A 13,455-nucleotide genomic window follows, 5' to 3' on the forward strand; every position below is an offset into this window, starting at 1 on the left:
AAGAGAACTCAGGTGGGGAGCTCGGGAGAGAGCCCTCCTCCTCTTGAAGCCTGCTCCCCATTGTTTCCTGACCTCACTGCTCAGTTTGTCCTCATCCTCCCGCACTGACCCCTGTTATGCTTTTCTACCCAAAATTTATATCGTAAGGCATGGACTTGCTTCTCCATTTCAGATCCAAACTCCCTTCCTTCCTTCCTTCCCTCCCTCCCTCTTTTTTTCCTTCCTTTCTTCCTTCCTCCCATCCTTCTTTCCTCCTCCATATATATCTATATCTATCTATATAGAGAGAGGGGTACTGGGTGTTGAACTCAGGAGCTCACATTTGCTAAGCAGGCATTCTACTACTTGAGCTATTCCTCCAGTCCCTTTTGCCATGCTATTCTCAAGGTAGGACCTCACTTTCTACACTGGCCAGCTTAGGCTGACTTCCTCCTCCTTGTACATCCCTGTGTAGTTGAGGGTGGTAGGTGTGTGCCCCTGTGCCTAGCCCCTGTGTTTCCTGTAGAGCTGGGATATCAGGTGCTATATCATGCTCTACAGTAAGTCAGGATATAATTCCTGGAACCTCTTCTCTCCCCCTGGCTGGCCTCAAACCATGATTCCTCCCATCTCCACCTCCCAAGTAGCCAGGATTACAGACTTGAGCCACAGATCCACATTTCTGACTTCTGGCGGTAGTGCCAGAAACAAGACAGGAATGATTCATACAAATATTGTCTCTGCAGAAAACTAAATAATAGAGCAGATAACTAACACAAAATTTTAAGGTTATATAGATTTTTGTATTATATTCAACATTATGTTGTGATTAATTCTATTTAAATGGCATGGGAAGCTGCAGGTTTCCTAATTGGCTCCTAGTATAATGACTACTATTTTGTGTTTGGAAAGGGCGTGGCTTCCAGTTGGAGAATCTGTTTATGGGGAAATCTTCGAATTTGTCCAGCGGGTGGCTCCTATAAGATGAACATTCTGACACACAGAGAACAGGATGCCTAGAAATATGATTCTGAACAAAACCAAGAGGGTTCTGTGGCAAACCATGTGTTCTTGGAACCAACTGACAGGAATATTTTTGCAGGCCAATTAACAATGATTGGAATATTTGTATGTGTGTGTAAACATATAGGATGATACAGGTATAAAAGATTGCGCAAGAGGTCAAATATTTATGAGCCAATCATTATTTTACTCTGTACGAAATGTTGTATATGTACATACATGTATACACGTATATGTAACACACACACAACCCCCCTTTTATTTCAGCTTTGCAGAAAAAATACTGAAAAAGGGATGAAATCAGGAGCATGTTGACTGAAGACGGGCAAGGATCTCTGGCCATGGGAGTACAGATGTTTATTATTAGTATTAATTTATTAGTTTTGTGCTGGTACTGTGGCTTGAACTGAGGTCTGTCTCACTCTCTCCCTTGGCTTTTTTGCTTATGTCTGGTGCTCTAGAACTTGAGCCATACCTCTGCTTCCAGCATATTGCAGGTTAATTGGACCATTAGGGTCTCTCAGATTTGTCTGCCTGGCCAGTCTTTGAACCACGATCCTCAGATCTCAGGCCACTGAGTGGCTAGGATTAGAGGTGTGGGCACCAGTGCCTGGCCAGTTGTTCCTTCTGTTGTGTTTATTTTACCTGGTGCCGTTCCACCTGGCCCATAGTAGCTTATTGAAAGGCAGATTCCATTTTCTAACATGGCAGAAAAGGATCCAAACTTGCTGACAATGATGTTCTTTGTGTCCGAGTCTTCTAAAAGACAAAATCAGATCAAGGATATTTCTTTTGCTTCAAAGGACATGGAAGCATAACTCAGAGGGCAGCACAGATGGGGATGGAGGTCTTAGTTATTCTACCACAATCAGCTGAGAAGTGATGGGCTCAGTTCCTGCTATGTACTCAGGGCTGGGAGCCAGAGGCTCTCTTGCCATAAGGAATGACAGAAAGAAGAATGCCCTGGCCCTCCGTGCAGATTATTGCTCTGCTAGACTATTCCCAAGAGCCTCAGACCAAATCTCCATTTCCCCACATTTTAAGCCATACTGTTAAATATTTAATTCCTTACTCTGTGTGTGTGTGTGTGTGTGTGTGTGTGTATGTGTGTGTGTGTGTGTGTGTGTGGTATGTGTGTGTGTGTTAGAGAGAGAGAGAGAGGGAGAGAGAGAGAGAGTCCTAGGGCTTACACTCAGGGCCTGGGTGCTGTCCTATTTTTGCTTAAGGCTAGTGCTCTACTATTTGATCCACAGCTCTAATCCTGACTTTTTGCTGCTTAATTTGGTGCTACAAGTTTCATTATTATTATTATTATTGTTATTATTTGCTTGGGCTGGCTTTGAACTGCAATCCTGAGATCTCAGCCTCCTGAGCAGCAGAGATTACAGGTATAAGACACAAGTGCCAACTGTAAATTCTTTACATTCTTAAAAACATTTAAAATTTTTTTCTAGTCAAACATCCTTTTAAAGCAAAATTTGTTAGAAATATACATGTCTAAGACAAATGAGAAGATTTGTAAATTTTCTATTTTGTTGCTTTGTTTTCATTTCCTCTGTTAACATGCAGTGAAAACGGTAAAATGTTGATTTTCTGTACTGGAACCCAAGAAGAGATAACTTCTAAACTGGGTAATTCCAGTGGTCAGTGGAATAAAAAATAATAGTTTGTGAGTGGGAACATACTGGTACATACTGGGAGAACATATTGCAAAGCATGCATCTGCTAAAGGACTATTATATACAGCACACAAAGAACTCTGAAAGGGATGGTAGGGGAAAAACAAAGGAGGAGGCAACAATGCTTGATAAGAAATGTAGTCATTACCTTGTTCATGTAATTGTAACCCCCTCCTCTGTACAGTATTTTCACAATAAAAAACTAAAAAAAAAAGAACTCTGAAAGCTCCACAAAAAGGAGAATGAACAGCCTGGTAAGAGATAAGCCAAACAGCTCTGCAGATAGCACCACTGAAGAAGACACACATACAGCAAATGGTGCTGGACATCACATCATCAGAGATATGCAAATTACAATTAGGGTACACCTACCAGAATGGAGAAAACCAAAATCATTGACAGTGCTGATGTGGAGCAACAGGAACGCTTGGTGCTTGCTGTGGGCAGAGCTGGGGGGAAGGTTGGGAGGGAGCCATTTTGGAAAACAGTTTAGTGGACTCACTCTCACCCGACCTAGTGACCATGTCCCTTCATATTTACCCAAATGAACTAAAATCTCATGTTCACAAAGCTGTGTGCAGAATCTTTGTTCACAATTATCAGAACTTGAAAACAACCCAAAATGTCCTTCAGTAGGTAAATGGATAAACTGTGGTATGTCCAGACAGTGGAATATTACTCAGGAAACTATAGAGTCATGAGTGGACAGAGTGGAATTCTCCACACATATAGTTAAGGGAAAGAACCCCAATGAAAAGGTTACCCCCTGTGTGATCCACACAATATGACATTCTGGAAAAGTCCAAACTGTGGACACAGCCAAGTGCCCAGTGGTTGCCAGGAGTTGGTTGAGGATGGAAACACCAATCTCTGTATAATATAGTGAGAGTAGGTTGTGCCACTTTGCTACATGGGACGTATGACAAACACCACATGTGAAACCTAAGGAAACAAGGGTCGTGGGAGACAACCCACTGTCATCAACTGGGGTAAGTGTGAGAAGAAATGAGCCAGAGGGGGCTGGGAAGGTGGTTCAGTGGTAGAGTGTTTGCCTTGCATACATGAGGCCCTGGGTTCAAGTACTCAGCACCATATAAGCAGAAAAAGCCAGAAGTGGTGCAGTGGCTCAAGTGGTAGAGCGCTAGCCTTGAGCTAAAGAGCTGAGGGACGGCACCCAGGCCCTGAGTTCAGGCCTCACAACCAACTAAAAAAAAAAAAAAAAGGAAATGAGAGAGAGGAAATCAAGTGTTCCTTTCATTTGTTGATGGTTGATTTTCTGTTTCGTCAATGGACATATTGAGGAATACTGGCACTCTCCCTTAGGTGGTCCTTGGTTTCTAAATGTGGCCCCAGAGCACTAGATAATTCTAGATCCTGCTAAAACGGGTAATAGGGGGGTAGGGAGAAAGAGCGGGGAGGGAGAGAGAGAGGGAGGGCAACAGAGGCAGTCAGAGAGAGGCTATTCGCATGCAGGGGGCCAGGTGTGTGTAGAAATGTCTCCAACTTCTGTCAGTTTTGCTGTGGACCTAAAATTGTTCTCAAGGCAAGGTGTGCTGCTTGGCGGTGTCACACCGCACCACGAGGAAGTTTTGTGACATTTAAGTAACGGATCCACTCGTTCCTCTGACCTCCATTCGGGTGACTGCCATGAGCAGCCAGATTTTCCCCTTGTCATGGAAACCTAAGGAAATCTGTGCCACCAGAACTATAGAGTACAGGAAGAAAACACCACCATTTATATGGTATGCACGCACGCGTGCACACGCACACACATGTGCACAGAGTGAGACTGGCACATGGCTCTCCTGTTAGCTCACATGGACACCACGTTGTAGCCACTTACTTGTTTCCTTATCTTTTGCTTCCTCCTCGTCTTCATAGTCTTCTTCGGAAGCGTTGTCCCTCTCGTCCTCTTGCTTTCTCACAATTTCCTTCGGGTCCCTCAGGTGGATGATGAAACTGTGCTTGTCTTTTTTCACTTTCACCTTAATAAATGTGGAGCCTATGGAAAAGCCATGGGATGGGAGCTGGGCTGGCGTAAGATGTCACCAGGGCTCCTTGACAGGTTAGAATTTGGTTTGAGTAAGTCAGCAATTCTCGAGGAAGGAGTCTGAGGGAGACACTTGCATCAGGGCCTGGGTGCTCTCCCTTGGCTTGTTCACTCAAGGCTGGTGCTTTGCCACTTGAACCACACCTTCACTTCTGGATTTTTCTTGATTAATTGGAAATAAGAGTCTTATAGACTCCCCCCATCTCCACACCCCCCCAACTGGCTATGAGTTATAATCCCCAGACAGCCTCCTGGGTAACTGGGATTACAGGCATGAGCCACCAGCACCCAGGTTGATTTTTTTTAAACCTTTCTGTTTTCTTTTACTTTTTAAAATCCAGCCTTTATTTTTCAGCTTTGAAGTATCCTCAAATTTGATGGGATTAGGATGAAATGACTGTATTTTCTATGAACCACCTGACATTTACATGCATTGGCACGCATATACAAAAAATTCATAATAAGAGCAGCCGGCCCATAAACTCTGGGCTCCAGAAGCAAAAGCCAGGAAAGTGCTAGAAACGCAGTGAATGCTTGGTTTCTGAGCTGAAGAGTATGTGTTGTCATTAGCAACCATCTCCTTGTATCCTATGTCATAGACGATGTACCGATATTTTAACAAGCAAAGTGAAGGTGTCAGTGTGCTCCTGACACACTCCCGGCTGCCTGTGCTGCAGAGTCCCTTTCACCAGAAGGTCGAGTGTGACAGAGCGGAGGGCGCGTGAAGGACAGAGGACTGTCATCTGCCACACTCCACAACACCTTGCTATCTCCAAGCCCCCAACCAGCCGCTTTCAAGATGTACCTTTTACTTTTTTTTTTTTTTTTTTGCCAGTTGTGGGGCCTGAACTCTGGGCCTGGGCGCTGTCCCTTGGCTCTTCAGCTCAAGGCTAGCGCTCTACCACTTGAGCCATAGTGCCACTTCCGGCTTTTTCTGCTTATGTGGTGCTGAGGAATCGAACCCAGGGCCTCATGCATGCAAGGCAAGCGCTCTACCACTGAGCCACCTTCCCAGCCCCCAAGATGTACCTTTTTCAAATGTCATCTTTTCTACTTCAATCTCCCCGCCGTCAGAAGGGTACAGGTAGTAGTTTACCCCTGAGATTTGAATGGGTGTATCTCCCATATTGTAGCCTCGAAACTAGAAGACAAAGTATCATGTCTTGTGGATAAAATTACAATTGATAACAGCCAACCTTTCTTGGTTGGCCAATTAATTTCTGCTGAACAGTATTATTGTCCCTTTGAAGTTATCTGTCCCTCTGAAGCCAAGGTCCAAATTTGTCTTTGGGAATTATTTGTTTGTGGCGTGGTTTCATAATATAGCCCAGGCTGGCCTTGAATTCACCATCATCCTGCCTCAGCCTCGGGGGGGCGGGGGGTGCTGGGATGGTATTGTCAGATAATAGGCAGAATTAACTAAGGCCTAAGAAGTTTTTTTAAACCAGTATTGGAATTTGAACTGAGAGAGCCTCAAGCTAGCTAGGCAGTTGCTGAGGGACTAGACCCAGGACATGAGCTCTAAGACTTTGCCCCTCTTTGCCCCTACCAAACCCCAAAAGATCTGCAACTTTAAACTCTGTTGGAGTGAACATCCTCATAATCTGGTCAAAGGGAGGTGACTGCACTATTAGAAGAAACCAACTTCTCATTCATTCATGCATTTTCTGTTTGTGGTGAAGTGATTTAAGGCTGGGTGTGGTGGTGTACACCTGTGATCTCAGCTGCTCGGCAAGTGGTGATCATGGGAGCATAGCTCTGGGCCAGCTTGGGAGAACTGCTAGCCAAAAATCCCACCTTAAAAACAGAATGGGGCTGGGCACTGGTGGCTCACGCCTGTCACCCTAGCTACTCAGGAGGCTGAGATTGAGGATCAGGGTTCAAAGCTAGCCTGGGCAGGAAAGTCCGTGAGACTCTCATCTCGAATGAACCACCAGAAAACTGGAAGTGGAGCTGGGGCTCCAGTGGTAGAGCACTCGCTTTGAGCAGAATTGCTGAAGGACAGCGCCCAGGCCCTGAGTTTAAGACCCTTGACTAACAAAAAAAGAGAGAGAGAGACTTTATGAGTTAGGAACCTGAGTGCCCTTGGGAAGATAACCAGATGACCTCAGATAATGCCATTATCCGAGACACAGCCAGCCTTGGTGCTACTTCCAACCTAGCTTCCAAACACTCAAGGCAAACCGCGCCTGGTCCTGTCGTGGCGACTGGCTGAAAAGAAGGCTCTGAATCAGAGGAGGTGGAGTACAGTTTTTTTAGCTCTGGGATCCCAGAAGACACCCCCCATCCTCTCCTCCCCTAAACAATGAAAAATCACCCCAAGCAATGGAGAGACTGGACTCTACCTGGTAAACTATGTCAGGCTGGGGCTCCGGTGCCTGGGGGATCTCCTGAACCAGTTCCGCGATCTTCATCAGTTCCTCTTTATCTTTCTCTTTGGAAGACGTTTTCTTCTTCACAGGCTTGCTCTCTCCTTTTGCTCCTTTTTCCTTGCCTTTCTGCTTGTTCGCTTCCTTGTTCTTCTTTTCTGCCTTCTTTTCCTCCCTTATGCGCTCCTCTTCTGCGAGCCGCTCCTGCTCTTCCTTCCACGCCTGCAAAGTCAGTGCAAAATGGACTCAGGGTATTCTGCAGCAGCTTTAAACATGGATTTCATCAAAATGACTTTGGAGAGCATTGAGCGTCATTTATGTAAGTGGTTCTCTGATTCACTAAAATGCACAGCTTGACACCCTCAGCCGTATCTTGGGTTCTTCCTCTCATCCCACTTCTATGCAGGATAGTCCCTCCCTTCTCTCCTGGGGTCTCTCTGCCTTGCAGATTCTCTTAGCTTCAGATGCAATTTCCTTTGCTCAGGTTTTAGTGATCCTTACTTAGCAGCTTCTTTTTTTTTTTTTGTCAGTCATGGGACTTGAACTCGGGGCCTGGGCACTGTCCCTGAGCTCTTCAGCTCAAGACTAGCACTCTACCACTTGAGCCATAGTACCACTTCTGGTTTTCTGGTGGTTTATTGGAGGTAAGAGTCTCACAGACTTTCCTGCCTGGGCTGGCTTTGAACCATGATCCTCAGATCTCAGTCTCCTGAGTAGCTAGGATGCCAGGAGTGAGCCACCAGCGCCCTGCACCCTTAGCAGCTTCTTAAAGGCTCTCATCACTGATTTTCATATGACACCCATTATCAATGATGACTGAAAGATGACTTATCAACAATATGGTAGACTACATACTTGGTGAAACAATCTGAGCAAAATATTTCAAAAATTCATTTCTAAAACTTTTTTTTTTCTTTAAAGAATCATTGTATCAAGTGTCAGTAGCTCAGGCCCATCATCCAAGCTGCTGAGGAGGCTGAGATCTGAGGACCACAATTCAAAGTCAGACCCAGTGGAAAACTTTGTGAGACTCTTAGCTTTAATTAAACATCAAAAAACTGGGACAGGAGGTATGGCTTAAGTAGTAGAGCACCAGCATGAGTAGGAAAAGTCAAGAGTTCAGGACCTGGTACTGGCACATACACAAAAAGAATCAATTGGCTATGTGGAATTTGCAATAAAGATTAGAGTACTGTATGTTTTATTACGATTTATAAGTTACATCACTTATAAGTTACAAACACACTATCAGTAACAGGTATGGTTCAGCTTATGCATGTGTATACATCTATGTACATTTTTGCTTTTTCTTGAGAATGGCTGCTGAACATGCCATCTGCATGTTTTTAAAGCAGCTACAGGAAACAGACAAACTGTCTGTAAAAGAGGGTCAGATTAGAGAGCAGTCAACAGTCGCTGGGTTAGCCAGGGAAATGTGGGACAATGTCTTGACTGCTCTAAGAAAATAAAGGAGTCTACCAGGAGATTCATAAATGAAAAGCTATTTTTAATGACTAGGGCAAAATAAAGCCATTTTTTTCAGACAACAAACAACTGATTTAAATCAAAAGTATGATATGATGATATAATAAGAAACAGATATTTGGTCTTCATTCTTGGATCTGTGCACAAAGCTCCTAAGTCCATTGGAATTTCATGAGTGATACCTGAGTGTCTTTTGTTCCAATGAGACAAAACTCTTGGCAAACTCCTAGATGAGATGGGATAGGAGGGAAGCTAGTCATTAGCAAGACCACAGCTTAGAACTTTCAGGCCCTTCCCTGCTTCCAGCTTTCAGGAAGGAGAGAAGAGCTAGATATCTATCATACCTGCACATGGGCACCGCCATCAATCCCCCAAGCCCCTTCAGGGACGGCAAAGGTATCTCCATTTTAGGAGTGTGACTGACCTGAAGCCCCCAGGACACAACCTCCAAACCAAACCCAACTAAACCATAAGCAAACAAATAAAAATGCTGAGTATTTTTGGGTATGCCTCCCAAATTTAATATTATCTCTGACACTTAAGACAATCCAGCAATACGATTTTGAATTGTTAGGAAAGCATATTACTTTTGTAATTAAAATATTCAACTTAAAAATAAGCAAACAAAAATAAATGAGAGAGAGAGAAAGAATATAATAGCTATGATCAAGGTACAACGTGGTTATATAGAAAATAAAGAAGACACATGGGCATTGGTAGCTCATGCCTCCAATCCCAGCTACTCAGGAAGCCAAGATTTGAGGATCATGATTGAAAGCCAGCTCAGGCAGGAAAGTCTATGAGACTCATTTCCAGTTAACCACCAAAAAGCTGACAGTGGAGGTGTGGCTTAAGTGGTAGAGCGCCATCTTTGAGTTAAAAAGCTAAGGGAAAGAGCCTGGGTCTTGAGTTTAAGCCCCACGACCAGACCACCACTTGGTGGACAGATAATCCTTTGATCCTCCTGTCATTGAATGCTAAAGATTTGGCCAAAAATGTTATTTGTTGTGAACTTTGCATTATGAGATAATGGATTTGTGAGTGGGTCAGACATCTTTCATTGGGTCACCTACCTTGAGAGAGCCTTCTAACACAAAGGGCATCTCATCCTTTTCTTTATCTTGTTCTGATATATCTGTTTTGCTGGATAGTTTGGTGACTATAGCCAGAGGAAACAAAAGTTCTTAGTCATTCAGCATTTCTCATAGATAACAGAAGAATCAAATTTCTTGAGTAGAGGGGATCTCAAAGGCTATCAAGTTCAACTCTCCATCCATCCATCCATCCACCCATTTATTTCTGGCCCCTCCTGTTATCTCCATAGACATGACAGACCAATGGGTGATGGGTTCTCTCTCTGGGGACAGTGTACCCTATTGTTGGTGACTTGGTCTGTCACACCTTGCCTTTTCCTAATGCTGTCTCATGGTTAAACTTTGAGGACCACCCAGAACACGCTTAATGTGTCTCATACTGAAGTCCTTCTCTTGCCATTGTAGTCACTTTATTTTAAAGCTGTGAACTTTCTCTGAGAGGACTTTGAATGCTACACAGAACAGTGCACTTCAGCCCTAAACCTGAAATTACCTGTTTCCAGAAATTTCTAGATGATGAAGTTTTTGGTTTGCTCCTTAGTGTTGGGAAGGAAACACAGTTGCCGCTCTGCTAATAGGCCAGGATCGCCCCAGAGCTGTGAGTCGGAAGGCAGCCTTACCTTTAGTCCCTAGAATCCCATACATTTTTTTTTCTAGAAGAAGCTGAGACATTTTGGTGGAATCAGTATGTCAGCAATCTCGTTTAAGTTTTACTTTATAATTAGGCTATGTGCTAACTCCTCTTGTAATTGAAAGAGATGGCAAAAAAATTGCTTCTTTATGAGAAATAACTCTCAAGTTTGGCTCTCATAAATAACGAATGTTATTAACTGAGAGTGCATTTCTTTTGCACAAAACTCAAGGAAATTTTTTTTTAATTTTCTAGCTGAACTGCCCAATTGTTTCAAATCTTTAATTTTTCTAGTATACTTCTAAATATCTACTCTAACCCTTCCCATTCTCTTTTGCCTTTTCTGTATGGGTTCTAAGCCATGAAAACTAGTGAAAAAGAAAACAGAACTAAAGCTGTGGACTGATCTAAAATGCTATCAATCTCTGCCTGCTGTCTCCCTCCAAAAATGGCCTTTCCTTTAGCTCTACATCCTCCGAGCAGGCCCACTTAGGAGGGTCTGGATTTAACAGAACTGTTGGAACCTGTAATTATTCGAATGGAAACACACTCTCAATTTTCTTTTTCTTTCTTTCTTTTTCGTGTGTGTGTGTGTGTGTGTATGTGTGTGTGTGTGTGTGTGTGTGTGTGTGCTGGTACTGACATTTGAACTCAGGGGATTGAGTTCCAGTTTGCTTTATCACTCAAGACTGGTGCTCTACCACTTGGGCCACACTTCTACTTTCAGCTTTTTGCTGGTTAGAGATAAGAGTTCTCACAGACTTACTTTCCTGCCCAGGCTGGCTTCAAATGTTGATATTTAGATCTCAGCCTCCTGAGTAGCGAGGACCACAGGCATGACCACCAGTGCCTGCCCTCTCTTATATATTGTCAACACATCTTGAGTAGGAATCACATCAGTCTACCGATAAAGACACTTGGCGTTTGAGAACACATCACATCATATCTGTGTAAGGGTTGCACAGGAAGTGGAGCCGATGCTGGAGAACATTTTACTGTCTCTCAGGAGTCATCTCAACATGAGTGGAGTGTAACTCTTCCACGTATTAGAGAAAGCAAAGGATCATAGGAATTTTGTGGATAACTCCTTTCAATTTTGAAAAATTAAGTCTTAAGTAAATTAAAAGGCAGGTGAATGTATTTGGAGTTTATTCTAGGCATAAAGTGAATTGGTAAGAAAACAAAAAATAATAATGGAGATGTGGCACAAGTGGTAGAGTGTAACTGTGACCCCCAAAAAATCTAAGCAAGAGAACAAGGCTCTGAGTTCAATCCCCAATATCGGGGCGCGCGCACACGCGCGCGCGCACACACACACACACACACACACACACAGAAAATGAGTTGAGTGGGTAATTTACTTTTAGATTTTTTTGGGGAAATTGTTTTGCTAGTAGAATTTCTGACAGTAGCCAACATTTTCAGTTCTTGCTCAGCAGTTCTGGCCCTCTCGAGCTCCTCCGCCATTCTACGCTCCTGATATTTAGCTTCTTCTTCTGTGACCCAATCTTGAATGGATTTTGCAACAAGTTCTAAATAACTCCTAGACAAGGCAAAACAGAGGAGGTGAAGAATGCATTCTCACTGAAGTCAATACATCAATATTTGCATCCATTTGAATCATGTAAGCAACTAAGGAACAATGAACTCATTCAACTACTGAATTAACTGAATTCTCTAAATTGGTTACCTGAATCCAACATTAGAGTGAAGAGCAACATCCCAAAATTCACAATGCAAACGCTGGGTATTCATTGGATTATGGAAAACTAAAAGTAAGGAATTGTCTTGGGTATGGTAGTAAGAATCCACACAATGATACTGCTGGTGAGCTTCTTGGAGAACCTGAAAATTAAAGGTATTGCAGTTTATTATGACACTGCTGTATTATTATTTACAATGGCATCATTATTCATTATTTTTGCATTATAGGAGGAGATGGATCTCCTGTTGAGCTTATCTTGGTCTTCCTTATTTCCCTCTCCTGGTTTTCCCTCTTGTTAATATTGTTAGTCTGGTTTGTATTCCATGGGATTCATTCCTAAGTGGTAGAGAAAAGAGATCCTAAGAGAGAACATTTGGGGAACATTTCAGAAACTTTTACAAAAAAAACAAACAGCATCCAAGCAAAGAGACGTTTGCTAGAAGTGTTCTTCCTGAAGAATGGCCAATGATAACTAAGTCAAGCAGTGATCCAGCTTGTATTTTATCATGTGATGTCATTGAAAACTCCGGGTAAATAGGTGCTAGGGACTGAGTGGTACCCCTGCCTACTCTGAATTTGCATAGTGACCCTTTGACCCCTCATAGGATTTTTGCCCTGTGGCTGGCTGGAGTCCTTCTGCTCTAGTAGGGTAGAAATGGTAAGTAGGTTAGTAGTTCTTCCAGTACACATAGGGCTTGAGAGCCTGTGAGCTGGGCCGAGAGACTTCGAGGTGTGTAGACCCAAGTTCTAGAGCTGGAGGCTGTGGTTAGAGGCCAGTGCTTTAGGCCCTGGAGGCTGGGGCTTCTTGCTCTGGGCTTGGGTTTCCGGTGGCCCAGTGCTGGGAAGCCAGGGCAGTCCTCAGCATCTAGCCGCCCCAGCTGGTGCCACAGCTCCCCGGCCTGGGGTGGCAGGGCTCTTCTTGGCCTTGGGCCTTGGCAGCACCCCAGAACTCTTCTAGCAGCTGGGGCTCACACCCTCCATCTTTGGCTCGGTATTCCCAGGGTCCTCTGCATCTTTTCTTGTCTCTGCGCCCTGGCCACTCTCTGGAACCATTCAGCCATGTTCTTCCTGCCCTGATGCTGACCTGCCAGCTCTTTTTAGTGTTCCCGGCTCAGCCCTCTCTATTTGCACAGGAGATCTGAAGTGGGCAAGGAATCGACTACTCTGGAGAAACTGTCCATTGGGCCCAATGTTGCAACACTTCGGGGCAGCACAGGAGAGTTTCTCCTGACTGACTTGGGGAGTAAGTGAGCCGCACAGTCTGGACCTAGCCAGTAAAGGGGTGGGAGAAGGGTGTTGTGCTCCTCACAGTGCAGCAGCCACTCAATGCAAATGAAGGATTATGTTTGCACCAGTCACAGGCTTTCTTCTCCATCACCAGGGGAAGTACTCCTTTTGTACTAGTCACAGTACAGCTATTCATGCAAATGAAGGATTATG

The 13,455-nt window shown here is 43.9% G+C and overlaps 1 protein-coding gene across 1 annotated transcript in view; it reads right to left on the reverse strand.

The window, feature by feature from the left end:
- Spag17 (sperm associated antigen 17) overlaps nt 1–13,455 on the reverse strand; it is a 98,596-nt gene that overhangs the window by 33,847 nt on the left and 51,294 nt on the right. Inside the window, exons 18-24 of the mRNA XM_013024640.1 lie at nt 12,001–12,155; nt 11,668–11,853; nt 9,659–9,740; nt 7,077–7,322; nt 5,761–5,872; nt 4,525–4,683; nt 1,648–1,761 (exon numbers count right to left, since the gene is read on the reverse strand). Coding sequence (XP_012880094.1) covers nt 1,648–1,761; nt 4,525–4,683; nt 5,761–5,872; nt 7,077–7,322; nt 9,659–9,740; nt 11,668–11,853; nt 12,001–12,155 — 1,054 coding nt within the window. The remainder of the gene's footprint in view (nt 1–1,647; nt 1,762–4,524; nt 4,684–5,760; nt 5,873–7,076; nt 7,323–9,658; nt 9,741–11,667; nt 11,854–12,000; nt 12,156–13,455) is intronic.

This window comes from Dipodomys ordii, unplaced genomic scaffold (genome assembly GCF_000151885.1).
Source record: "Dipodomys ordii isolate 6190 unplaced genomic scaffold, Dord_2.0 Scaffold78, whole genome shotgun sequence".
NCBI lineage: Eukaryota > Metazoa > Chordata > Mammalia > Rodentia > Heteromyidae > Dipodomys > Dipodomys ordii.